This window comes from Macaca thibetana, chromosome 10 (assembly GCF_024542745.1).
Source record: "Macaca thibetana thibetana isolate TM-01 chromosome 10, ASM2454274v1, whole genome shotgun sequence".
NCBI classification, from domain to species: domain Eukaryota; kingdom Metazoa; phylum Chordata; class Mammalia; order Primates; family Cercopithecidae; genus Macaca; species Macaca thibetana.
This window is the reverse complement of record NC_065587.1, coordinates 167646-194461: the sequence shown is the minus strand read 5'-3', so window position 1 is coordinate 194461 and position 26816 is coordinate 167646. Positions and strand designations below refer to the sequence as shown.

At 56.7% G+C, this 26816-nt stretch overlaps 3 protein-coding genes across 6 annotated transcripts in view; 1 reads left to right on the top strand and 2 right to left on the bottom strand.

Moving 5' to 3' along the window:
• MAPK8IP2 (mitogen-activated protein kinase 8 interacting protein 2) overlaps positions 1-8729 on the top strand; it is an 88239-nt gene extending 79510 nt beyond the window's left edge. For 2 of the 4 annotated variants that reach the window (XM_050745750.1, XM_050745753.1), the window contains 10 exons: positions 366-641; positions 775-868; positions 986-2212; positions 2527-2602; positions 2720-2892; positions 2983-3092; positions 3849-3956; positions 4112-4182; positions 7301-7399; positions 7780-8729. In XM_050745750.1, coding sequence (XP_050601707.1) covers positions 366-641; positions 775-868; positions 986-2212; positions 2527-2602; positions 2720-2892; positions 2983-3092; positions 3849-3956; positions 4112-4182; positions 7301-7399; positions 7780-7852 — 2307 coding nt within the window. In that variant the 3' untranslated portion in view covers positions 7853-8729. The remainder of the gene's footprint in view (positions 1-365; positions 642-774; positions 869-985; positions 2213-2526; positions 2603-2719; positions 2893-2982; positions 3093-3848; positions 3957-4111; positions 4183-7300; positions 7400-7779) is intronic. The other 2 variants (XM_050745752.1, XM_050745751.1) reach the window with 2 other exon arrangements.
• The window catches only part of SYCE3 (synaptonemal complex central element protein 3), a 161056-nt gene that overhangs the window by 58356 nt on the left and 75884 nt on the right, over positions 1-26816 (bottom strand). The window lies entirely within an intron of this gene.
• ARSA (arylsulfatase A) lies at positions 23159-26291 on the bottom strand. The gene is made up of 8 exons (XM_050745767.1): positions 25678-26291; positions 25300-25540; positions 24968-25186; positions 24726-24895; positions 24288-24412; positions 24069-24196; positions 23710-23812; positions 23159-23595 (listed from the first exon to the last, which is right to left on the bottom strand). The coding sequence occupies exons 1-8, from the start codon at positions 25893-25895 to the stop codon at positions 23276-23278; spliced, it is 1524 nt and encodes a 507-aa protein (XP_050601724.1). The 5' UTR covers positions 25896-26291; the 3' UTR covers positions 23159-23275.

Genomic DNA, 26816 nt, shown 5'->3' with positions numbered 1-26816 from the left:
TTGCAACAGACTAAAAAACCATGTCCAGTAACTGTAAGCTGTGTTAAAATGCTGTGAAGGGAACACAGTGCTGGTGTCAAATGTGATGGGGTTCTGCAGTGAGATGAGTCTAAAAGCGGGGCTGGGGCTGCTCTGAGAATCCCTGTCATTCAGCTGTAGAGTTTTTTGGGCCCTCCCCAAGAACTGGAGTGATCCCGACGTGTCTTAAGCAGATTTTAAAAACATCGCCCTGTAGACAGAGGGGCAGAGTGAGCTGGAAGGGGCTCTCCTTTGACTGATGCACGCCGATTTCCCTTCTCCTGCACCTGGACCCCGGGCTGCTGCTGCTCTCTGGCCCAGCCCTGCTATCTCCCTCCCTCCTGCAGGACAGCCTCTCCCTGGGGCGCTCGGAGCAGCCGCACCCCATCTGCTCCTTCCAGGATGACTTCCAGGAGTTTGAGATGATCGATGACAATGAAGAGGAGGACGATGAGGATGAGGAAGAGGAGGAGGAGGAGGAGGAGGGAGATGAGGAAGGCCAGGAGGGAGGAGACCCTGGCTCAGAGGCACCTGCCCCTGGTCCCCTTATCCCCTCCCCTTCTCTGGAGGAGCCCCATAAGCACCGGCCAACCACCCTCCGTCTGACCACACTGGGGGCCCAGGTGAGTGCCCCGACCCACAGCTCCTTGGAGCTGAGCCTGGGTTCATAGCACCTGGGACTCTGCAGCCAGCCCTGCTCACCCCCTGGGAGCTGGAGGCCCTCCTCAGGACGGCCATCATGTATCTCCAACCCAGGACTCCCTGAACAACAACGGAGGCTTTGACCTGGTGCCTCCGGCCTCCTGGCAAGAGACAGCGCTGTGCTCACCCGCCCCGGAGGCCCTCAGAGGTGAGGGGTGGTGGGCCCGCGGGCCAAGGTGAAGGGGGGGGAGGGGAGGGAGGATGGGCTGGTTGCTGAAAGAGGCCTGGATGGTGCAGAGAGGGTGACCCCCACCTCCCTGCCCAGCAGAGCCCCCGGGCCCCCTCCCTCCCACGGACACAGGGCCCGGCGGGACGCAGTCGCCAGTGCGCCCGGGTTGCGACTGCGAAGGGAACCGGCCTGCGGAACCCCCGGCGCCAGGGGGGACTTCGCCCTCCTCAGATCCCGGCATCGAGGCTGACCTGAGAAGCCGCTCGAGCGGGGGCCACGGGGGACGTCGCAGCAGCCAGGAGCTGTCCTCGCCCGGCTCCGACTCAGAGGACGCGGGCGGCGCGCGCCTAGGGCGCATGATCTCGTCCATCTCGGAGACGGAGCTGGAGCTGAGCAGCGACGGCGGAAGCAGCAGCAGCGGCCGCTCCTCGCACCTCACCAACTCCATCGAGGAGGCCTCGTCGCCCGCCTCGGAGCCGGAGCCCCCGCGCGAACCCCCGCGCCGCCCCGCCTTCCTGCCCGTGGGTCCCGACGACACCAACAGCGAGTACGAGTCGGGGTCGGAGTCGGAGCCGGACCTCAGCGAGGACGCGGACTCGCCCTGGCTGCTCAGCAACCTGGTGAGCCGCATGATCTCCGAGGGCTCCTCGCCCATCCGCTGCCCCGGCCAGTGCCTGTCTCCGGCGCCGCGCCCACCCGGGGAGCCCGTGTCGCCGGCCGGCGGGGCTGCCCAGGACTCCCAGGACCCCGAGGCGGCCGCGGGGCCCGGCGACGTGGAGCTGGTGGACATGGAGACGCTGTGCGCGCCGCCGCCGCCTGCGCCCGCCGCGCCTCGACCCGGCCCCGCGCAGCCCGGGCCCTGCCTGTTCCTCAGCAACCCCACGCGTGACACCATCACGCCGCTGTGGGCCGCGCCCGGCCGCGCTGCCCGCCCGGGCCGAGCCTGCTCCGCCGCCTGCTCTGAGGAGGAGGACGAAGAGGACGACGAGGAAGAGGAGGATGCCGAGGACAGTGCGGGGCCCCCCGGGGGCAGGGGCACGGACCCCTCGGCGCCGCGGGACGCCTCGCTGGTGTATGACGCGGTCAAGTACACGCTGGTGGTGGACGAGCATACGCAGCTGGAGCTGGTGAGCCTGCGGCGCTGCGCCGGGCTGGGCCACGACAGCGAAGAGGACAGCAGCGGGGAGGCCAGCGAGGAGGAGGTGGGCGCAGCGCTGCTAGGCGGTGGTCAGGTCCCGGGGGACACCTCGCCGGACAGCCCTGACCTCACTTTCTCCAAGAAGTTCCTCAATGTCTTCGTCAACAGCACATCCCGGTCCTCCAGTGAGTGACAGGCAGGGAAAAGGGGGATGACCCAGAGGAACATGCGGAGTCCCTGGCCCCAGTCCCAGGCTCCCCCACAGTGCCCGGGGCCACCTGAGGGTCTGGCCATGGTCAGGGCTGGGCGCCCTCTCCCATCCAGGACATGGCATGAGGTGGCCTGCTCTGCCTCAGCCCCTTCCTGCTCCCAGGACACCCACACCGGCCTGCAGAGGGGACTCCACCTCTGCCCGAGGCCAGGCCTCTAAACATTCCTTCCCCTACTCTGCCTCTCTGTCTCCCTGTCTTCCCCACCTCCGTCCCATCTGGTCTCCCAGGCACCGAGTCCTTTGGCCTTTTCTCCTGTCTGGTCAACGGTGAGGAGCGAGAGCAGACCCACAGGGCTGTGTTCAGGTACAGCCTCCCTCCTTGCTGGCGGTGGCCCCAGCCTCAGTCCGTGCCATCCCAGGACGCCAATGGACACGACCCTCAATCCGCCCCCCTCCCCAGTGACCTCTCCCCCCCCCGCAGGTTCATCCCGCGGCATCCAGACGAACTGGAGCTGGACGTGGATGACCCCGTGTTGGTGGAGGCCGAGGAGGATGACTTCTGGTTCCGTGGCTTCAACATGCGTACGGGGGAGCGCGGTGTGTTCCCTGCCTTCTACGCCCATGCGGTTCCCGGCCCTGCCAAGGACCTGCTGGGTGAGGTCCCAACCCCGAGGGGTGGCGTGTCACCCCAGATCCTCCCCTAGGCCCCTGCCTGACCTGGGCCCTCTGTGCCCCCCTCCCCAGGGAGCAAGCGGAGTCCCTGCTGGGTGGAGCGCTTTGATGTGCAGTTCCTGGGCTCTGTGGAGGTGCCCTGCCACCAGGGCAACGGCATCCTGTGTGCGGCCATGCAGAAGGTCAGTGTGGAGGCTGGGCAAGTGCAAGCTGAGGGTTCGCATGGTGGCCCCACCAGCACTGCAGGCTGGCACAGGGCCTTGAGGCTCCAAGGCGTCTGATTTCCTCCAGGGAGGGTGTGGGGGATGCTGCAGGGGTAGCTCTGGATGGGTACCCCAGGCCCTGGTTCAGAGGCCTGAGCAGGTGAGTCTAGGGCAGAGCTCAGCAGCTGTCCCTCATTACTTCTGGGTCTCTGGGCCACAGATCTTCCAGTTGGCCCCGAGTGCCATCAGCCCTTCCTCTTCCTGTCTGGAATCAAGACCAGCCCTCACAGCCCCTTCCCTGGGAGCCCTCTACTCATCCACTCACTCAGTGGACGTTTGGTGCGCGCCTGCCCATGCACCAGTACTGAGACTGAGGCTGGGGGGCGGTAGGGAGCAGGGCAGAGCAGCCCTGCCTCTGAGAGCTCCCTGGAGCTTGTAGGGCCAGGCAGTGAAGAGGCCAGGGTGGGTGGGGTCTGTGTTCCTGGCTCCTGAGCCCAGAGCAGCACCCTGCCTGGAGGAGCAGAAGGAAGATGAAGCACGCTGACTGCTTCCCCTGAGCCTGAGGGGTGGCCAAGGCCACTCCCTTATGTCTTCCAGAATTGCATCTCAGGAGTCCTCAGCATGCATGTCCTCAAACATAAGCTAAAAGGAGCAGAGGCGTACGTAGTCCCACCAAGGGGAAAGAAAGATGCCCTTGTGGGCCCCTCAGGACCCTCTTCTCCCCCAACTTCTTAGATTGCCACTGCCCGGAAACTGACTGTCCACCTGCGCCCTCCTGCCTCCTGTGACCTCGAGATCTCTCTTCGGGGGGTCAAGCTGAGTCTGAGCGGAGGAGGGCCCGAGGTGGGGGCTTGGGGGACTGGGGACAGGGGACGGGGGGATAGGGTTAAGCCACGGAGTCAGACGGGGCCAGGCTGGCAGGGGTGTCAGGCAGGCGGGAGGCAGGGGTGGCCCCAGGCTTCCTCTAACACGGGGGCTTCTGCCCACCTCTGCTGTAGTTCCAGCGCTGCAGCCATTTCTTCCAGATGAAGAACATCTCCTTCTGCGGCTGCCACCCCCGAAACAGCTGGTAAGATTCCAACCATCCCCGAGTCCCCACAAACCCGCAACTCCCCGAGTCCCCCAACTGCCCCCGAGTTCCCCAACCACCCCCGGAGTCCCCACAAACCCTGAGGGCTGCCTAACCATCCCCCAAGTCCCCACAGACCCTGAGGGCCGCTCGTGCCCAACCCTGAGAGCTCCACCTGCACCCACTTGGCTCTCTGAGCTGAGTGTGCAGTGACGCCCGCTCTGAGCTGGACTCAGGAGGCGCAGGTCAGACAGGCTTGCATCTGGTCTGGGTGGAGAGAGGCACACGGGCGAAGGATGTGAGAAGCCTGTGTGGGTGTGGAGGATGCCCGAGTGGGCCCTGGGGAGCAGACCCCCAGAGGTGGGCAAGTCCTCCTGGGGCTCAGGATGGCCAGCCTGGAAAGACAGCAGGTGACAGGGGTAGGGAAGTGGATCTTCCTGGTGGGGTCCAGCTGAGCCAAGGGTGTGGGATGCACTGGTCGGGGGCTATGGGCTCTGGGGCCTGTGTGTAAGGGGAGTAGCTAGAAATGTCGGTGGAGACCTGGACCCTTTTGATTACGCCAAGAAGCTGTACTTAATTCTGCTGGTAATGAGGCCATAGAAGGCTCCTAATGGCAGGAGGTGACACACTCAGGTTTACATGCTGGCTCTGGCTGCTGTGCCGACTGCACTGACAGGTGCTGCCAGTAGGGGACCTGGTGGAGCCTGAGGTTATACAGGTGCTGTGTCCTGAGACCAAGTGTGCAGATGCAAGAGGCATTGAAGAGGTATTATAGGCAGGACCTAGGTTGACCGGCTGTAGAGGCTGACCTGAAGAGACCAGGGTGACGTCTCCCTGGGGATGGTTGTGCTGTAGCCCACACACCAAGAGGGGATGCGGGATGAATCACAAACACAGTGGGACTGAAGTGGCCGTTGGTCCCAGGGGTCTGGAGCTTAGGAGGGAGACCTGGAGGGAAGATACTAGGTCAGGGCAGGTAGATCACTGAGACAAGAGGGGACTAGCCAGGCAGGGTGCTGACACAGGAACAGCGGGCCAAGGGGGGCTGCCGGCTTCCCTCCAGGCATAGGCCCCTGCCCTCTGTGTCCCAGCACCCTAGAGGAAGGAGATCAGGGAGGAACCAGAAAGGCAGAGCCAGCCAGAGGCTGGAAAGGACTTGTGGGGAGTTGGAGGAAGCAGGCTCACAGGCAGGCAGGACGCAGCAGGGCACGGTGCTGCCAGGACTGAGGTGTGGGACAGACATCAGTGCGTCTTGGTGGCCTTATGGACTCTCGCTGTGGTCAAGAGTGAGGGTGCTGCCTGCTGGAAGATGTGGAGCCCTTTTGTGTCGTCCCCGCCAAGTGCAGAGATGGTCTGATGAAATCCACGAAGAGATACTGCTCAGTGGGGTGGAGAGGTGGCAGCGTGCAGGGACGCAGACCAGACAGCGGGGCCAGCTCTGGGGTGGAGAGGTGGGACGGCGTGCAGGGGCGCAGACCAGACAGCGGGGCCAGCTCTGGGGCCACTGGGACAGCGGACACTGCCAGGAGAGCAAGAATGACCCAAATTTCTCATCAGAAGGAAACTGGGTGAAGCTCAGGCCTCAGGCTGGACACAGCTCCAGCTAGAATTGCATGAGAGGAAGCTGGTCAGTCGAGTTTGGGGTTTGGGGTCAAGATGTGGTGTGGAGGTGGGAGGAGGCAGAGGAGCTGCTGCCCTGGCCCAAAACTTCCTAATATTTGTCACCCCAGAACCCCCGCCCCCGATCCCTCGCCATGAGGAGGCACGGAGGAAACTGTAAAGTGAACGGTGAACTCGTTTCGTCTTGGGGCTGGTGGTAGGTCAGGAGTACGTGCGGTGCGCTGTGTTGGGATCAGGCAGGCATTAGGATGTCTGATGTTGGGATCACAGACTGTAGCCTTTTCTCCCAGGGCTGCCCAGCCTGGCTGTGTGTCCTGGGCAAGCTCCCAAACCTCCGTGCCTAGCTCTCCTTCAGGGCCCTACCTCAGAGGGCTGTCATGAGGCTTCTGTGAGTTAATCGAAAGGGCTGAGGATGGTGCCTGAGTAATGCAGGAAGCCAGGTCTGCGGGTCAGTGCTTATTACCATGATGACTTGAATGTGGCATTTGAGGCCGGCCCTGTGCTCTGTCTGTGGACAGCGTGCACACACTGGCATTTGAGGCCGGCCCTGTGCTCTGTCTGTGGACAGCGTGCGCACACTGGCATTTGAGGCCGTCCCTGTGCTCTGTCTGTGGACAGCGTGCGCACACTGGCATTTGAGGCCGGCCCTGTGCTCTGTCTGTGGACGGCGTGCGCACACTGCCCTGGCAACCAGACCATCATGCGGCTTTCCCATCTGGTGGAATCACAAAGCCCCGAAGCCGTGGGGGAATGGACGGGTCGGCCAGTTTCAGGGGTGGGGGTGCGGGAGCGTCCTGCTGCAGAACTCTGACCGCCTCTCCCTCTGGACGATGATTTTTTATTTTTGCTAATGTCTGGGATGAGAAGACAGCACACATGGAGGAGCTGCGCAGTGACTCCATGAGTGAGGCCCTGCAAGGAGCTGCTTTACAGTGGGAGCGAGGGATAGAGCAGAAGAGGGTTTTACAGACCAGGGGTAACGTCCAGCCCCACCTCGGAGCTGGGCAAGGGGCTGTCAGTCTGCAGGGCCCACAGGAGGAGGCCTGAGATGGCAGGAGACATGGTCTCCAGCGGCTGGGCAGAGGCCTTGCTCTGTGGTCCTGGGGCAGGCCCTGAATAGGGCCACAGAGGGCGGCAGACATGGTCTCCAGCGGCTGGGCAGAGGCCTTGCTCTGTGGTCCTGGGGCAGGCCCTGAATAGGGCCACAGAGGGCGGCAGCGCCAGCTCAGAGAAGGGAGCTGCGTCCTCAGCGTGGGCCGGATGCCCCTGGTCACCACGGAGTTAACTCAGAGCATGAACTCTTGGTGGGTGCCCAGCCCTGTGCTTGAGTTAAAACCAAAAAAAGACAACTTCAGATCTTTAAATTGTGCGACCCCCACCCTCCTGTCCCCTACCCTCTCCCCAAGCCTTTTGTTCCTGCCTTTTCTCTACATCATTTTTGGGGTGGCTAAGGCTGGGCCAGGGCCCTGACATGCCCTCCACACTGACTTGCCCACAGCTATTTTGGCTTCATCACCAAACACCCCCTGCTGAGCCGCTTCGCCTGCCACGTCTTTGTCTCCCAGGAGTCCATGAGGCCGGTGGCGCAGAGCGTGGGGTGAGTGGGGCCCCAGGGTGTGGGTGGGGACACAGAACGGGTGCGGAGGTGAGCAGGTGGGGCAGGAGCCTGGCAGGGGAGGTCTGGGGAAGGAGAACCGGATGCGCTGTGTGGAGAGGGTGGTGGTGGGTGATGATTTGGGGTCCTGGGCGTGGGGTGAGGACAGGCACAGACACATGGCCCAGGCACTCTGGCAGGGGTAGAATTGCTGGGCCAGGAGAGCTGAGGGTCACACTTGGGGGTGACGTGGCCATGCCTAGGTGGGGGGTTGTAGATGGCTGCAGAGGGAGGAAGGAGGGATAGCTCAGAGGCACCGTGGAAGGCGGTTTGGGGGTTGAGGACCGGCCCTGAGCGGCTGGTGGAGGACCATCTTCCCCCAGCCGCGCCTTCCTGGAGTACTACCAGGAGCACCTGGCGTACGCCTGCCCCACGGAGGACATCTACCTGGAGTAGCCCGCCCACCGCTCTCTGGCCGTCTGCTCCAGGCACAGCTGGGGCTGAAGATGTCTCAAGAGGCCACCATGGCTTTGGCAAGGACTGGATTGGGGGGACATGGGACCTTACGCTTGTGGGGGTCTGCGGGCTGGGAACTCTCGTCCTCCGTCCCCAGAGCACAGCTGTGGGGACTGTGGGGGAGTGGGGCCCCCGTGCCCCCGCTTTTCCTCAGATCCGTTCTTTCTCTGTGTTGTCCTCCTCCATCCCTCCCCAGCCTCCCTTTTCTCTCTCCTGGTGTCTCTGCCCCTCTCTGTGCCTGCAAACCGTATCCTCTATTCTTCACTTTGGGGTCAGAACTTTGGGGGTGTGGAGGAGGCGTGGCTCGAGGGACGGGTAATGCCGGCTTCCAAGTGATGCCCTCCTGCCACTCCCCTGCGATTTATAAGGGAATTTTAATTTTTATAGTGAATCTCAAGGGATCGTCCCATCCTTGACCACAGGGACAAGAGGGGCCGCCTCGCCCCAGCCCCGCCCCACATGGAGCTCAGGGGGAAGCAGGGAAGGGGGCCCCCTCGCCCCAGCCTCGCCCCACATGGAGCTCAGGGGGAAGCAGGGAAGGGGGCCCCCTCGCCCCAGCCCCGCCCCACATGGAGCTCAGGGGGAAGCAGGGAAGGGTTCCCAAAAGAGCCCTGCGGAGGCTAGGAGTGGTTCTTGATGCTCACCTGAAGCCCCCAGACGCTGCTAGGAGGAGGGGGCCCCTCCTGGGCCCCCAGTACTCCTCCGCTTGCCGCTGCTAGCGCACCCCTGCAGTCCAGCGTGCATCCGCCCCACGCACGCCCCATGCTGTGTTCCTGGGCCCTGCCCAAGGCCTCAATAAACTCTCTGCTTGGTGTGACACTGGCTGTTTCTAGGGGGTGCCGAGACATGGGGCCAGGCTCCCAGGGGCTGCCCATGGTGTTGGGGGGTCGTGGGAATCTCACCCTTTTAGTTCTTTCCAAAATTGTGCTGGGGGTCCCTGCGGTGCTGCTCTGGGGCCTCATCTGAGGTGCCGTATCTAGAAGCACCCTTGGGAATTCTCCCCAAATACACTTGACTGGCCACAGAGGAAGCCGAGGCTGTGCAATGGGGTGTCCTTTCCATGTGCACAGACTGGGGGCCAGCACGGCTTAGGTCAGTGTGTCGTGGGGGCACAAACTCCTTGAAGAACAATCTGGCCGGGCGCCGTGGCTCACGCCTGTAATCCCAACATTTTGGGAGGTCGAGGCGGGCGGATCACCTGAGGTCAGGAGTTTGAGACCAGCTTGGCCAACATGGTGAAACCCCATCTCTACAAAAAAGACAAAAATTAGCCAGGTGTCCTGGTGCACACCTGTAATCCCAGCTGCTCAGGAGGCTAAGGCACGAGAAGCTCTTGAACCTGGGAGGCGGAGGTTTCAGTGAGCCGAGATCGCACCACTGCACTCCAGCCTGGGCAACAGAGGGAGACTCCGTCTCAGAAAAAGAAAAAGAAAAACAATCTACTTAGATCTTAAAGTTGATATTTTTAAAATTCTCCAGAGAAAGCCAGAAGAAAATAGGTGACTTTTTCACCATGTGCTTAGATGGTTGTAGATGCCCAGCGAGGTTCCCTCCCAGGCCCTCCTGGGTGAGCCCACCTCCCAGGCAGGGGTCAGCATGGCCTGAATCCCTCTGTCTGAGCACAGGATTCGTGCAACACCAGGAAGAGAACAATCGAAGGTTCCTTAGTGAGCTAAGGGAAGTATACACAAACTTACTACACAAACATTAAAAAGTGCTGTCTGTAAAAAACACGTCTCTTCAGAGCCAACAAGCAGAGAAATAGCTGCCCAGTGTTAGGAAGTGCATCGTGATCCAGAGGTTTAGCCCGTGTGCAGCGCACAGACCTGAGGCCCCCGAGAGATGGAGGACGCAGACCAGTGGCACGACAGAAACACAGAACGTTTATGAGAAAACCTTCCTACTAATTAAGATAAAGCTGTAAAGAGGCAGATAGCCCCACTGGGTGTATACGTTTGAAACTTGTACCCCCTGTGCTAGGGCATTCGGGGTGTGGCCCTCAGTCCCCTGTAGCTGCTGCCTGGAAACCGTTGCCACCCACCCACCTCCTCCCTCTGCTCTTCCTCTTCGGTGAGAATCCTCCAGGCCCTGCCCCCTGGCGCCCCCGTCTCCGCCCGTGCCCGGCCTGGCCCCGCCCCTGCCCAGCCTGGCCCCGCCCCTGCCCGGCCTGGCCCCGCCCCTGACCGGTCTGGTCCCGCCCCTGCCCGGCCTGGCCCCGCCCCTGCCCGGTCTGGTCCCGCCCCTGCCCGGCCTGGCCCCGCCCCCCAACGTGTCTCCAGTTCTCTTGTGGTTAAACTTTCCCTCCCGCCGGCCCTTAGGACGGTTGTTGGACATGCTCGTGAGTCCTTCACCTGTCTGCCTTCCACCTCTGCAGCTCCTTCTCCAATCTCACAGTCTTCTTGAGCTTGGCCGCCCTCCACGCCCCATCCCGGGCTTGGTCGGTTTTGGGGTCTCCCTCGCTGGCTTTATCCCTCCCACCGTTTCGAGGGTTTCCCTGTGCTCAGGGCCCTGGCGGCCGCCCCCTGTGCCGACCACTAGCCAGATCCAGCTGACCTCCAGGGGCACTTCTTCGGCTGATCACTGGGCCGGTGCTCCGAAGAATGAGCTGTGAGGGCCGCTGTGGCTGGCCGGAGGGTGCCACTCACAGTCACTTCAGACTCACAGAAGCCTTCCCCCCACCCCTGCATTCATCTATGTTCTGTTTGATGATTTTTCCCAGTCACCTGAGCTGTAGGCCTTGGTCACCCCAGACTCCTCCCTCCTGTCACCCTTATCCTCACCCCAGCACCTTTACGTCTGCCCTTGGCTCCATTTCCCCCTCCTCTGCCTGGACCAAACTACCCTGACTTTCCCGGATCTTCGTGCAACAAAAAGCCTGCTCCCGCCGCTGCCTCACTGCACCTGCAAATCCACTTGCACCCACACCCAGGCCAGGGTTGTTAAACAGAAGCCTCAGCAGATCCCTCTCCCTGGTCAGCTCCGAAGCAGGTCCCTGTTGAACCTCAGCATGACCTGCCCCCACCCCCTGCATCCCACTTCTGCTCTGGGAGCCTCTGAGTTCCTGGGTGCACCTGCTGCCCTTCCCTGTTTGTCACTGGGTGACCTCCCGTCCTTGCGGGCGCTCCCGGGCCCTGGCCTCTGGCTGTCTGAGGACTTGCTCCTGCTTGCTCTCCTGGTAGCGACTGCTGACTGTGAGCCCAGAGAGCAGGCTTGGCTGTTGACCTTAGGTCCTCCCAGAACCTGGCAGATCTCCTGGCTCACAGGCAGGAGGCGCTGCGTGATGCCTCCAACTTCCGCCAATCTAGCCCAAGGATGGCATCCTAAATAAAACGCATTCTACAGAAAAGTGTTTATTGCATTCTTCTTTGAAATAATGTAAGCATAAAAGTAATCTGAATATTGACCAATAGGGTTAATTGATTAAGGTATATTTACCTAATTGAAATATTGGGCAGATGTAAAAAAAAGTGTGCTTGCCAATGTTTGTAATTATACAGAAAATTTCTGTTATGCTATTAAGTGAAAGTAAATTCCCGGGCACAGTAGCTCTTGCTACTGTGTAATCTTAGCAGTTTGGGAGGCTGAGGCGGGCAGATCCCTTGAGGCCAGGAGTTCGAGATCAGCCTGAGCAACATAGCGAAACCCCTATCTCTACAAAAAAAATACAAAAATTATCCAGGTGTGGTGGCACACGCCTGTAGTCCCAGCTACTTGGGTGGGTGAGGTAGGAGGAAAACTTGAACCTAGGAGGTTGAGGCTGCAGTGAGCCATGATCATGCCACTGCACTCTGACTGAAAAGAGCAACACCCGGACACAACAACGAAAAGAAAAGAAAAGAGAGAGCAAGAGTGAAAGAAAGAAAAAGAAAGAAAGAAGGAAAGAGAGCGAGAGCGAAAGAAAGAAAGAGAGAGAAAGAAAGAAAGAAAAGAAAGAGAGAAAGAAAGAAAGAAAAAGAAAGAGAAAGAAAGAAAAAGAAAGAGAAAGAAAGAAAAAGAAAGAAAGAAAGAAAGAAAGAAGGAAAGAAAATAGGCAGGGTCATATGTAGCATTCTAGCAACTATGTGTTGAAAAATGCTGAAAGGAAACACAAAAATGTTAAAAGTCGTTCTTGCTGAAGTTGAGCCGAGGGTGTTTCTCTTCCTTTTTTTCCTGCAGCAAATATGTCTTTTTTTTTTCTTAAGTATTTGCTGCTTATTAGAGATCTCCAAGTGCAAATAGAAATATCCACAGAAAAACTAAAAATAAAAAAGTTAAGGTAAATTAATCAAACTCAAGTAAAAAAGTTATTTTGGCCACAATAAAAAGACCACCCCATAAAGTTATCATGAGGCTTAAATGAATCTGCCAGTCAGACAGGCCAAGGGCAGTGCTTGAGTAAGTTATTATTTTTATAAACACCATAAAAGTAAGATCTCTCTATTTTTAAAAACATTACTTTCCCTATTAAAGAGTAACACATGTCATTATAGACATTTTGGAGACTGCAGATGATAGAAGAAAGGCTAAAATCAACCGTATTTTTACAACCCAGAGATAACTGTTCCTAATATTTTGGTGTATTTTTTCCAGTCTCCCTTCCACATGAGAGTTGAAGGAAGAGGGAGGTTAGGGGAATCAAGAATAATTTAAGGCAAAAGATAAAAGCAAAATAGCAGAGGTTGTTGAAGGCATACCTTGGAGATTTTGCAGGTTTGGTTCTAGACCACCACAACGAAACTAAGATTGAAATAAAGTGAGTCACACAAATTTTCTGTTTTCCAGTGTATATAAAAGTTATGTTGGCTGGGAGTGGTGGCTCATGCCTGTAATCTCAGCACTCTGGGAGGCCAATGAAAGCGGATCGCTTGAGCCCAGGAGTTTAGGGTTAGCAAAACTCCGTATCAAAACAAAAATAAAAAAGGACTGGGCTTGGTGACTCACGCCTGTAATCCCAGCACTTCGAGAGACCCAGGCGGGTGGATCACAAGGTCAGGAGATTGAGACCACCCTGGCCACCATGACGAAGCTTCATCTCTACTAAAAATATAAAAAATTAGCCAGGGGTGGTGGCGGCGCCTGTAGTCCCAGCTACTCTGGAGGCTGAGGCAGGAGAATTGCTTGAACCTAGGAGGCAGAGGCTGCAGCAAGCCAAGACCATGCCACTGCACTCCAGCCTGGGTGTCAGAGCGAGACTCCGTGTCAAAGAAAAAAAGAAAATACCTCATTGCTTAAAAAAATGCCAAAAAGGCCGGGCGCGGTGGCTCAAGCCTGTAATCCCAGCACTTTGGGAGGCCGAGACGGGCGGATCACGAGGTCAGGAGATCGAGACCACCCTGGCTAATATGGTGAAACCCCGTCTCTACTAAAAATACAAAAAACTAGCCGGGCGAGGTGGCGGGCGCCTGTAGTCCCAGCTACTCGGGAGGCTGAGGCAGGAGAATGGCGTGAACCCGGGAGGCGGAGCTTGCAGTGAGCTGAGATCCGGCCACTGCACTCCAGCCTGGGCGACAAAGCGAGACTCCGTCTCAAAAAAAAAAAAAAAAAAAATGCCAATGATCATCTCAGCCTTCAGTGAGTCATAATCTTTTTGCTGGTAGAAGGTATTGCCTCAACTCTGACGGCTGTTGACTGATTGGGGTTGTGGTTGCTGAAGGTTGGAGCAGCTGTGGCAATTTCTTAAGACAATGAAGTTTGCCACACTGACTCTTTCACGAAAGATTTCTCTACAACATGTGACGCCATTTGATAGCATTTTATTCACAGTAGAACTTCTCTCAAAATTGAAGTCAATCCTCTCAAACCCTGCTGCTGCTTTACCAACTAAGTTTATGGAATATTCTTTTTTCTTCTTTTTTAAGAGACAGGGTCTCGCTCTGTTGCTTAGGCTGGAGTGCGGTGGTACAGTAATGGCTCACTGCAGCCTGGATATCCTGGGTTCAAGTGATCCTCCCACCTTAGCTTCCCGGGTAGCTAGGACCTAAAGCAAGTGCCGCCACGCCTAGCTAACGTTTTTTTTTTTTTTTTTAAACAGATGGGGTCTCACTATGTTGTCCAGGCAGGTCTCAAATTCCTGGTCTCAAGCAATCCTCCCACTTCAGCCTCCCAAAGTGTTGGGATTACAGGCCTGAGCTACTGCACTCAGCCCTGTGTAATATTCTAATCCTTTGTTGTCATTTCAACAATGTCCATAGCATCTTCACCAAGAGTAGATTCTATCTCAAGAAACCACTTTCAGCCAGGCACGGTGGCTCACGCCTGTAATCCCTGTAATTTGGGAGGCCGAGGCAGGAGAATCACTTGAGCCCAGGAGTTCAAGACCAGCCTGTACAACATGGTGAGACCCCCGTCTCTACCAGAATAAATAAATAAACAAGAAAAAAAAACTTTCTTTGTCCATAAGAATCAATTTTTCATCGGTTCAAGTTTTCTCCTGAGATGGCAGCAATTCAGTCACATCTTCAGGTTCCACGCTGAACTCTAATTATCTTGCTATGATTATATTTTCAACACATCTGCCGTTACTTCCTCCACTTGGACTTGTCACCTCAAAGTCATCCATCAGGGTTAGAATCAACTTATTTCAAGCCCTGTTAATGATGATATTTTGACCTCTTCCTGTGAATCATGAATATTATGAATATTCTTTTTTTTTTTTTTTTTTTTGAGACGGAGTCTCGCTCTGTCGCCCAGGCTGGAGTGCAGTGACGTGATCTCAGCTCACTGCAAGCTCCGCCTCCCGGGTTCACGCCATTCTTCTGCCTCAGCCTCCCGAGTAGCTGGGACTACAGGCGCCCACCACCACGCCCGGCTAATTTTTTGTAATTTTAGTAGAGATGGGGTTTCACCATGTTAGCCAGAGTGGTCTCCATCTCCTGACCTAGTGATCTGCCTGCCTCAGCCCCACAAAGTGCTGGGATTACAGATGTGAGCCACTGCGTCCAGCCATCATGAATATTCTTAATGGTGTCTAGAATGGTGAGTGCCTTCCAGAAGGTTTTCAGTGGACTTTGCACAGACCCATTAGAGGAATCACCATCACAGCTATGGCTTTATGAAATGTAATTTTTTTTTTTTTTTTTTTTTTTTGAGACAGAGTCTCACTCTCTTGCCCAGGCTGGAGTGCAGCGACGCAATCTTGGCTCACTGCAACCTCCTCCTACCAGGTTCAAGTGATTCTCCTGCCTCAGCCTCCCAAATAGCTGGGATTACAGGTGCTTACCACTACGCCTGGCTAATTTCTGTGTTTTTAGTAAGACCGTGTTTTGCCATGTTGGCCAGGCTGATCTCTAACTCCTGACCTCAGGTGATCTGCCCACCCCAGCCTCCCAAAGTGCTGGGATTACAGGCATGTGCCACCACGCCCAGCCTGAAATGGTTTTTTTGTTTTTTGTTTTTTGAGACGGAGTTTTGTTCTTGTTGCCCAGACTAGAGGGCAATGTGGCACGGTCTCAGCTCACTGCAATCTCTCTGCCTCCCGGGTTCAAGCGATTCTCCTGCCTCAGCCTCCCAAGTAGCTGGGATTACAGGTGCACACCACCCTGCCTGGCTAAATTTTTTTGTGTTTTTAGTAGAGACAGGGTTTCACCATGTTGGTCAGGCTAGTCTCGAACTCCGGACCTCAGGCGATCCACCCACCTTGGCCTCCCAAAGTGCTGGGATTACAGGTGTGAGCCACAGCGCCTGGTCATGAAATATATTTCTTAAATGATATGACTTGAAAGTAGAAATGACTCCTCGATCCATGGGCTGCAGAATGGATGTTGTGTTAGCAGCATGAAAACAACATCGATCTCCGTGTACATCTCCATCAAAGCCCTTGGGTGACAGGGACATTGTCAATGAGCAGCAATATTTTGAAAGGAATATTTTTTTTCCGAGCAGTAGGTCTCAACAGTGTGCTTAAAGTATTCATTAAATCAGGCCATAAACAGATGTACTGTCTTCTAGGCTTTGCTGTTCCATTTATAGTGCACAGGCAGAGTGGATTTAGTATCTTTCTTTTCTTTTCTTTTCTTTTTTATTTTGAGACAGAGTTTCGCTCTCGTTGCCCAGGCTGGAGTGCAGTGGCGTGATTTCAGCTTACCACAACCTCCACCTCCCGGGTTCAAGCGATCCTCCCTGCTCAGCCTCCCGAGTAGCTGGGATTACAGGTACACACCACCATGCCTGGCTAATTTTGTATTTTTAGTAAAGATGGGGTTTCTCCATGTTGGCCAGGCTCGTCTCGAGCTCCTGACCTCAGGCGATCTGCCTGCCTCAGCCTCCCAAAGTGCTGGGATTACAGGTGTGAGCCACCGTGCCCAGCCTAGCATCTTTCTTAAGGGCCCTGGGATTTTCCAAACGGTAAATGAGCATTCAGCTTAAAGCCACCAGCTGCATTAGCCCCTAACAAGAGAGTCAGCCTGTCCTTTGAAGCTTTAAAATCAGGCATTGACTTCTCTCTAGCTCTGAAAGTCATAGATGGTGCCGGGCGCAGTGGCGCATGCCTGTAATCCCAGCTACTCGGTTGGGAGGTTGAGACAGGAGAATCGCTTGAACCCAGGAGCGGAGGTTGTGGTGAGCCAAGATTGTGCCACTGCACTCCAGCCTGGGCCGACAGAGCGAAACTCCGTCTCCAAAAAAAAAATTGTGTACATTGAAAATCTATTGTTTACTGTAGCCGCCCTCATCACTTACCTCAGCTAGATCTTCTGGAGAACTTGCTGCAGCTTCTCCATCAGCACCTGCTGCCTCACCCTGTACTTTCACATTGTGGAGACGGCTTCTTTCCTCAAATCATATGAACCGACCTGTGCTACCTTCCAGCTTTTCTTCTGCAGCCTCGTCGTCTCTCCCAGCTCTCACAGAATCAGAGAGAAGCAGAGCCTCGCTCTGGAGTAGACTTTGGGTTAAGGAAAGGTCTTCGCTGGTTTGATCTTCTATGCAGACCACTTAAATTTTCTCCATATCACCAATAAGGCTGCCGCACTTTCTTTCTTTGTTCTTTTTTGTTTGTTTGTTTTTGAGACTGAGTCTTGCTCTGTCGCCCAGGCTGGAGTGCAGTGGCGCAATCTCAGCTCACTGCAACGTCCGCCTCCAGGGTTCAAGTGATTCTCCTATCTTAGCCTCCTGAGTAGCTGGGATTACAGGCACCGCTGGGCCCATTTTTTGTATTCTAGTAGAGACCGGATTTCACCATGTGCTGCATCCGCAAGGAAGGCTCTTGTCCTTCACACAAAGGAGCCAAGGAGGCTGGAGGGGGCATAAATAAATGCACTCCCCCCTTCATTACTGCTGACCCCCCCTGCACCAGGCTCAGGGTTACAAAGGGGAGGGGACACATCAGCCAGCTGAGAGGCAGTGTCCAGGGTGCAGCAGGGCATGAGGTTAGAGTTGAATCAACGCCTGGGGCCAAAATACATAATTTGCATGAATGTGGAGAACAATGTGGCGTGTGCCCGCCCCCCAAGCCCCAGACTGATAGCATTGGCTACCTGGGACTGAGATGAGTGGGCATTACTTGAGTTTCTCTAATGAGTACGCATTATTTTTGTAATTAAAAATATTCAGAGGTGCTGGGCACAGTGGCTTACACCTGTAATCCCAGCACTTTGAGAGGCCAAGGTGGGCAGATCACCTAAAGTTGGGAGTTCGAGACCAGCCTGACCAACATGGAGAAACCCCGTCTCTACTAAAAAATACAAAATTAGCCCGGCATGGTGGTGCATGCCTGTAACCCCAGCTACTTGGGAGGCTGAGGCAGGAGAATCGCTTGAACCGGGGATGTGGAGGTTGCAGCGAGCTGAGATTGCGCCATTGCACTCCAGCCTGGGCGACAGACAGAGCAAGACTCCGTCCCAAAAAAGAAAAAAAAAAAAAATTCCGAGGTGAATTTAAACATTGTTCCATTGAAACGTTCCCTGGGCTCCCCCTTCTGGCCACTTGAGGGACAGACAAGCACACGGGCAAGGAGGGGCCCCAGGGAGGGGAGGGGAGAAGAGTTTCCCCGCAGGAGCCTCCTCTTACCCTGTCACTCATGCGATCACTTGGGCTCCGGATATCCCCTCTTCCTTCCTAACGCACCTGAGGGGAAACCACAGAATCAACTTGTTTGTTTGTTCTGCCCATTTCAAAACACACTTAGCCCCTTCGAGAGGACACGGAGCTCCCTGAGGAAGCTGCTCTGTGGGAATGGATGGCTGCCAGCCTGGTGAATGGATTCTCTTAGGCTCACAGGAAGGGGCTGTTCTGTGGCTGTGAAGAAAGGCAAGCGCAGGGAATTGTGGCATTTGGGGCCACAGTAACAGTGTGCATGTCAGTGCAAATATGCACGTATATGCATGCTTGTGTGCACATGTGTGAGTCCTTGTGTGTTCACGTGCATACATCTCTGGGGGGCATGCATCCCCGGATGCATGTGTATGCATGTGCCTGCGTGCACATGAATGTGAGTGTGCATGTGTGCGTATTTCTGTATGCATACACGTGCACATACGCATACGTGCACATGCCTGTGTGAGGAGGGTGCAACCGGCTAAAACAGCTAACTGATGAAAAACAAGCATTTCTGAACACAAACAAATCAGAGCAAAACCAAAAGCCGAATGGGGGATGGGAACATCTGCTTCTCTTTCCAACCTTGGGTGCAGAGTGCATTTGAACACCCTCCTCAGAGCTCAATGGGAGGCATTCCTGACTGGCTCATTTATCCTTCCACCCCCACCTCTTGGCTATGTTCTTGTAAGACCAGGTACCCTTCCTTTGTAGCATTTATCATGGTTAGATTGTTACTGAAATAGAAAATACGCAATGACGTCATAAAGTATGCACATCTTACGTGTGTGGGCTGATTGCTTTATATATATGCATGCATCATGTTATGACCCCTTAAGATTTGGAACATTTGTAGCACCCACAGGTTCTCTGGTGTCCCTGGTCAGGCAGTTCCACACACCCCACCCTACCAGAGGCAGTGACTTCTATCACACTGAAATCTCAGGTGCATCTGACATCCCGGGATTAAGTTCATCTTCTTTGCTAGACTGTAAGTCTAGTGAGTGCAGGGTGGGTCTCCTCTGACAACTCCATATCCAGCACTGCACGGTGCTGATGCATAAACACGGGTGGGATTAACTCAGTTATGCACACTACCCAAGTGAGAGGAAGTGGAGCAGCAGAGCTGGAGGAGGTGCCTGAAGACTGTGCTTGGGTGTTAGTATTCATCTAGTTCTTGCTAGAGGGTTTGGTCTTCCCATGTGATACTGGAATCATGCCTCCAGTTCAGTTCCTCTCTGCCCTCCCCTGGAACCACAGCACCGTTTGAAATGCTTGTTCCTCGGTGCTGTAAAGAAACAGCATTTGAACATTAATTTTCTCAGAAGGCCATTTTTATACTTTCTGCAGAAAGGGCACACTCGCCAGCAGTTCTGCCACGAGAGTACACCGAACAAAGGAGCAGGGTCATTTATAACCTGACGTGTCCCCCCTACTGCTGTGTCCGGTTTCCATTGGTTGGAACGGGACCTCACGTTCTGTATTTGTCCCGATTGGCTAGCAACTTAGAGCTTTTTTTTTTTTTTTTTTGAGACTGAGTCTCACGCTGTTGCCCAGGCTGGAGTGCAGTGGCGCGATCTCAGCTCAATGCAAGCTCCGCCTCCCGGGTTCCCGCCATTCTCCTGCCTCAGCCTCCTGAGTAGCTGGGACTACAGGCGCCCGCCACCGCGCCCGGCTAATTTTTTTGTATTTTTAGTAGAGACGGGGTTTCACTGTGGTCTCGATCTCCTGACCTTGTGATCCGCCCGCCTCGGCCTCCCAAAGTGCTGGGATTACAGGCTTGAGCCACCGCGCCCGGCCATCTTAGAGCTTTTTAAAAGAGGCAAAGAGAACAAAGGAAGGAGGAAGTAACTTGTGGAATGCTGATAAAGGTAAAAACACCTTCAAATAAGGAAGAGGAACAGGCTATGGCCTAATGCTTGCTTGGACCAGTATAAGCCTCCAGGGTAAATAATTAGGCTACATTGTGGGAGCTAAGAACACAAAGTACATTGATTTCTTTATTACAGCAGTTATTTAAGAATGTTAGTACAGGTCTTTGAATAAATTTTGCTTTTAAGAGAAGTTACTATTTACTCCTAGACGGGGAGGAAAGTCTGAAGAGGAACCTCTACTTTACTTTTTACGTAGCCACCTGGGGCCAACACCACCAGACAAGTGCATGAGGGCCCTCTGTGTGCCAGCTTCAGGGGCTGCTGGGCACCCCAAGGAAACCACCACCTTATGGGGGTGATTCCAAACACAGCAGGATTTGGGGTGTGGTCAGTGCAGCCCTCAAACCAGATGAAAAGGGTTGAAACAGTTGCACGGTGGGTCCTCAGCACACTGTCTGACACCACAGGCTCACACGGGCACACGTGCCCGCCACACAAACCATTCAGAGGCCACACTCCAGCAAGGCTTTTGGCTGCAAATAACAGAACCCTCACTAGCAGTGGCTTCAACAGGCAGGGCTTATTTTCTCCTAGCATTAGAGCTTGGAGCTCTCCAGGTAGACAGCTGGAGACACCAGGTTAGCAGCTGCCCAGCATCCAGTCGAGGCCTGTGACTTGCTGCACAAGCTCCTCACCCCCAGGGCTGCCCCAGTCATTCGCTACCAAGACTCCTGTCACAGGCTGCTCCTGAACCAATCACTGGATTGACTGGCTCAGGCTGGTCACCGCCCTCCTTGAAGAGAAAGAGGCTGCAACTCCCAGATCAAGGGACCTTTGCCCAGCACTGAAAATGGGAGCCCATAAGGAAGGAGGTGGCTGTCTGGTGGCAATGAACAGCGTTTGCCATGGGGAGGTGTCTGAACACCCAGAGGGCATGCTCCTCTCACTTCGCCAACACTGAGGGAGCACACCTGGTGTGTGACTGGCCACCTGGGCATGCATGTGAGCCTGGCATCCGTGTGCCATACTGCACAGACACGGGCAGGTGCTCAGACGGTCCCTCCCTGCAGAGGAGGCCAACAATGGAGGCAGGGCATTGCTGTTGGAAGGAACAGCCAGGCCACCCTGCTAAGACTGAGGGGAAGGGGGCGTGGGTGGAGGTCTCAAGGGCAAATTAGGTCACTATAGGGGGTTTGGATTTTCTTCCGAGAAGCCTGTGGATTTTTGAGCAGGAATAGATGCTCAAGCCTGGCCTGTTTTACTTGTTTATTTACAGACAGGGTCTCACTCTGTCCCCAAGGCTGGAGTGCAGTGGTACAATTATAGCTCACTACAGCCTCGACCTACTGGGCTCAAGTGATCCTCCCACCTCAGCCTCCCAAATTGCTAGGACAAATGCCACCACGCCTGGCTAATTAAAACAAATATTGTTGGCCAGGCGTGGTGGCTCATGCCTGTAATCCCAGCGCTTTGGGAGGCTGAGGCGGGTGGATCACCTGAGGTCAGGAGTTTTAGACCAGCCTGGCCAACATGGTGAAATCTCGTCTCTACTAAATAATAAAAAAAAAATTAGCTGGGCATGGCGGCACGCACCTGTAGTTCCAGCTACTAGGGAGGCTGAGGCAGGAGAATCACTGGAATCTGGGAGGCAGAGGTTGCAGTGAGTGGAGATCGCACCACTGCACTCCAGCCTGGGCGATAGAGCAAGACTCCATCTCAAAAAACAAAAACAAATATTGCTTTAGAGCTGGGGGTCTCACTATGTTGCCCAAGCTGGTCTGAATTCCTGGCCTCAGGCGATCCTCTCACCTTAGCCTCCCAAAGCACTGGGATTACAGGAGTGAACCACCGTGCCCAGCCTAACAGATATTTTTTTTTTGAGACAGAGTTTTTCTCTTGTTGCCCAGGCTGGAGTGCAATGGTGTGATCTCAGCTCACCGCAACCACCGCCTCCCAGGTTCAAGTGATTCTCCTGCCTCAGCCTCCTGAGTAGCTGAGATTACAGGGCTGCACCACCACACCTGGCTAATTTTATATTTTTAGTACAGATGTGGTTTCTCCATGTGGGTCAGGCTGGTCTTGAACTCCCGACCTCAGGTGACCTGAAAGGACAAATAAAAGGACACAAAAACACAAAGACATACCCACCCTCCTTGCTCCCTATTGCTACACCCTTTGTTCTGCTTTCTTATCTCTGCATGTACCAGAGGTTTTGAATTTTTGAAAGTTCTGTAAGTACCTGTTTTTCTTCCTGGGGCTAGGTCACAAGACATGCTTAAGTAAGATAAACTCATGCTGCCATAAACCAGTTGTGCAACCTGACGCAATATAATTAACTGCCTTTGTGCAGAAACTGCTCTTCCATCTCAAGGGTTGAACTGAGATACCAGAAATGGCGGGAACCAATCATAGTTAGCCAAATCGCCTTGTTCAAACACCAGCCAATCATACATCTGATCTGTATAATGATTCTATGACCACTCTTCTGAGACTATATAACATTGTTTAATGCTCTGTGGGGGAACTCTCTCTCTCGACCCTCTCATTTCGAGAGTGAGTGAGAGTTCCAGGTTCGAACCTGTAATAAAGATCCTTGCTGCTTAGCTTCAACTCTGGACTCTGGTGGTCTTCTTCGGGGAATAAACGGACTGGGCCTAACAGACCCACCCCTCCTCGGCCTCCCAAAGTGCTGGGATTGCAGGCTTGAGCCACTGTGCCCAGCCGACAGATGTTTTTAAGAGATCACTTTGTCTGCTGGGTGGAGAATCTTTCTAGTGGGTCAAAAGGTGAAGGCAGGAGACAGAAGTGTGGGCACAGGTAAAATACAGAGGCCTGGGAGGGTGGAGGGGCCCCAGGAGGGCTGTCTCAGGGGCTACTGCTGTGCCTTCCTAGGAGCCCCTTATCCCCACCTGGAATGTGCAACTCATCACCTGGCTTCAGACAGGTTTCTGATAAGAACCAAGGAGGTCCAGTGCCTGTGCCTCTAAGAATGCTGCTTCTTGGGGAAAATCCTGTCTCTCAGGCACTTTGCATCTTCTGAGTCTTCTGGCCACTGAGCCCTCACACCCTCCCGCCCCGTTCCTGGCACTTAAAAGACATGTGGCGCTGCTCCTGTGAACGGATGTGCCCACGTCCTCACGGCTGATGTGTGCCTGCGTACACTGACCCATGCAGATCACCAAGGTGCCAGGGCAGCTTCCAGAGCCAAGACACCAGGATTCAAATCCCAGCCCAACCTCTTTCTGGCTGGGTGGTCTTGGACAAGTCCTGAATCTCTCTGCACCTCAGTTTCCTCATTTGTATCACAGGGGACCGGCACTGGCACATAGCATTGCCACAGGATTGGACGAACCGTCACACCTGCAAGTCTCAACTGGTGTTATTACGTTATCAGGTACAAACTCCCTCCAGACACCTGTGCCTCCCCCACAGGCTCACAGTGATGAGCCCTCACATGGCCAGGCAGGCCGAGGGGCCCTCAGGCATGGGGATCTGGGCAATGGCAGCAGGCTGGGTGCGGGGTACAGCCAGGACGGCAGCAGATCTGCAGGGCGGGGTCCTCGCCCCGGGCCATCTGGCTGGGGCCGAAGGTCACAGCCGCATCTAACTGGGCCTTGAGCAGCTGAAGCTGTTTCAGGGCTTGTAGCACCTCTGGGGTGGCCCCGGCCACACCCCCCAGCAGGTTGTAGTTCTCACCAGGGTCCTCGGAAAGGTCGTAGAGCAGCGGGGGCTCATGAGCAGTCAGAGAGCTGGAGGCGTGGCAGGCAGGGTCTGCAGTGGTGTCGCTGTGGGCAGAGCCTGGGGAGGGGGCCAATTCTGTGCATGGGGCAAGAGCAAAAGGAGGGGCCAGGGATCTGGGGCTCCGGGGAGGGGTCAGCAGGTCAGGTGGAGGGATTCACGGGGAGGGTTTACCCTGGGTGAAGAAGTGAGCCTTGTACTTTCCACTCCGCACAGCAAAAACCCCACGGACCTCGTCTGGGTCGGACGGGTAGAAGAAGAGAGACTGCCGAGGGCTCTGGGGGCAGAGTCAGGGGTCACGGGGAGGGACAGGCCCCGAGCACTGCACATACCCGGGGCTGCCAGCCCTGGTGTGAGGCCCTGGACGTGCACTGCTTCTAGCCCACCCCAGGAACCTGAGAGGTGGCGCCACTTGGATGCCGCTAAATGCAGGAGGCCCTGAGGCACAGACTTTCAGGCACTGCCCACACTCACCCCAGGGGAGGGGCCAGGACAGGGGCCAAGGAGCTGGGATCAGGGGTCACCAGCCCTACCTTGCCTGTGCCCAGCAGCAGGGGGCTGAGGTCAAAGCCATCCAAGGTGACATTGGGCAGTGGGGCCCCAGCCAGGGCTGCCAGGGTGGGCAGCAGGTCCAGGGAGCTGGCCAGCTCATGGGTCACTCCTGGGGGCAAGAGGCTGTGCAGTCACTCAGTTCGCCACCAGGGTTGGGGTGGTGGGGCCAGAGTTCCCAAGGAGAGGGCCTGCGGACTGACCAGGAGCGATGTGACCTGGCCAGAAGGCCAAGGCAGGCTCTCGGACACCGCCCTCGTAGGTGGTTCCCTTTCCACACCGCAGGAGGCCAGAGCAGCCGCCTCGGGACATACGCATGGTCTCAGGTCTGGGACACAGGAGGAGCTCATAAGCCATGGAGCCACGGCCTCTGAGCCACCGAGGGTGACCAGTGGCCCCACACCTCTAAGTCACAAGGCTTGCCTGGAGGTGCCCAGCATGAGCCTGGCATCTTCCAGGCCTACCATGACCAGTTCTCTGTGCACTTGTGTCTCCTAATTACACCTTGGGTCCCTGCAACGTGGCCAGCATCTCCTGACACCCCCTCACCCACTATGTTCTTGGCCAGCAGCTGAACTGCAAGGCCCCCAGGGCCCTGGTCTGTGACAGGGCGGGAGCACCCTGCTGCCCTGCTAGCATACCCATTGTCTGCAGTGAAGATGACCAGCGTCTCTTCAAGCAGCCCCAGGTCCCTTATGGCTGTCATCAGGGTCCCCACGGCTGCATCCAGCTCCATCAGGGAGTCCCCAAATGGCCCGCGGCCTGAACGCTCTGCAAAGTTCTGCCCACTGAACTGAGGGTAGTGGGTGTGCTGGGGGCAAAGACTGGAGTTAGCACTGGGTAGGGGTCACGGGTAGCCAGGGGTGGGGCCAAGATCACTTACGTGAGAGGCGTAGTACAGGAAGAAGGGGCGATCCTGGCGCTGGGCGTCGGCCATGAGGTCACGGGCGAAAGCCACATAGCGCGCCTCTAATCTGGGCAGCCAGGGGGGCTGCGCCTCCACGGACAGGTTGGCCAACAGTGGGATGGGGACCAGGCCCTGGTCACAGCCACCGTCGCAGGGTGTGGCCGGTGGGAAGCAGGTCAGGTTCTGGCAGGGGCCCTGTGGCGGGCAGCTCCAGTGAGGGCTGGGGTGGCAGACAGGGCTGCAGGAACATCAAGGGCTGGGGGACTCTGGGAGGTGGGAGGGTGGCTGAGGGCCCCGGTGGCTCCTACCTGGTCATGGGAGTATGGGATGCCTAGAAATCGATGGAAGCCCTGATGGGGGGGCAGGAAGGCCCCCTCAGACCCCACCCCAAGGTGCCACTTGCCGGCCATTCCTGTGAGGTAGCCTCGGGCAGCCAGGACCTCGGCCAGGGTCACCTCCTCCAGGGGCAGGCCCCCCCGGGAGCTGGGCACCAGGACGCCAGGGTACATGCCCATCCGAACTGGGAGCCGGCCGGTCAGGAGGGCGGCCCTGCAGGACAAGTCACAGAGTCCGTGAGGCAGGCAGAAATGTGGCCTTCCCTGGAGAAAGAGACACGTTTTTCCCGCCCTCCTGCAATCCATTGGGAGGAAAGCAATGGAGGGGAAGAGGCGCCGCCGCCTCCTTACCGAGAGGGTGTGCACAGAGACGCAGGCACGTAGAAGTCTGTGAGCCGCAGCCCCCCTGCTGCCAGCTGGTCCAGGTTGGGGGTGGTAGAGCTGGGGTGCCCATAGCAGCCCAGGTCCCCATAGCCGAGGTCGTCAGCAAAGATCAGCACGATATTGGGCGGGCGGGCAACGGCCAGGCCAGCAGCCAGGGCCAGGAGGAGGGACCGCGGTGCCCCCATGAACACGGGATCGAGGGGTCTGTCCCAAGAGGGAGGGACACTTGGCTCCAGCAGGCTCTTTCCGAGACCACAGCCCCAGGCGCCGCCCTCCCCTGAGACCCCAGACCCAAATGTTCCCCGACCCTGACGGCCGCCTCCTGAAGCTCCAGAGGACCGGGGCCCGACAGGGCCGGGAGACCGTGGGCTGGGACGGAACTCCTCCAGGACCAGGGCGCCTTCAGATTCTCGAGCGGAGATCTGATCCTCTTCGCCTCGCGGTCCGGGCTCAGGGTCGGGGGCATAAGTCACTTGACGCTGACCGGCGGAGTCGGGGCCGGGGGATGGCGCTGGGCGGAGCCCAGGAGGATTCGATCCGGGGCTGCGGGCTCTTCCGCCTCGGCCCCGCCCGTGACCTGTGACCCTCGCGAGGCGGGGCCAGGGGCGGGCTAGGGGCGGGGCCCGGGGCCCGGGCAGGGGCGGGGCCCGGGGCCCGGGCAGGGGCGGGGCCAGGGGCCCGGGCAGGGGCGGGGCCAGGGGCCCGGGCAGGGGCGGGGCCAGGGGCCCGGGCAGGGGCGGGGCCCGGGGCCCGGGCAGGGGCGGGGCCAGGGGCGGGCCGGGGGGAGCGGCGTTGCTGCGCGTGCTCGCTCCGAGACCGCAGTTTGCACCCTGGGGCTGTTGACTGCGGTGGTGAACCGGGCTCTGGGAGCTTCTGCGCTGTCGGATCCGGTTGAGGCGTCCTGGGCTGCGCGCGGGCCTCGGCGCTGCTTAGTGTCCGGGGCCCTTTCAGTCTGGAGCTTCTGCAGAGGAGGAGCGGCTCGTGCGCCCCCAGACCTCCGGATACTGGGAGACTCGGGCCCTCCTTTAAGAGACCTGAGCACGGAGCGTTATGGGCGCCTGGTGAATGAGCAAATCGCAGGGGAAACCGTGCAGCCCCATGGACTG

Excerpts from the sequence above, each read along its gene's own strand:
- ARSA (XM_050745767.1), bottom strand. The coding sequence starts at position 25,895 with ATGGGGGCACCGCGGTCCCTCCTCCTGGCCCTGGCTGCTGGCCTGGCC. Across the intron at positions 24,197-24,287 it reads GCCAGGTCACATCGCTCCTG|GAGTGACCCATGAGCTGGCC; the intron begins GTCAGTCCGCAG and ends TCTTGCCCCCAG. Across the intron at positions 23,813-24,068 it reads TGCTGCTGGGCACAGGCAAG|AGCCCTCGGCAGTCTCTCTT; the intron begins GTAGGGCTGGTG and ends CTCTGCCCCCAG.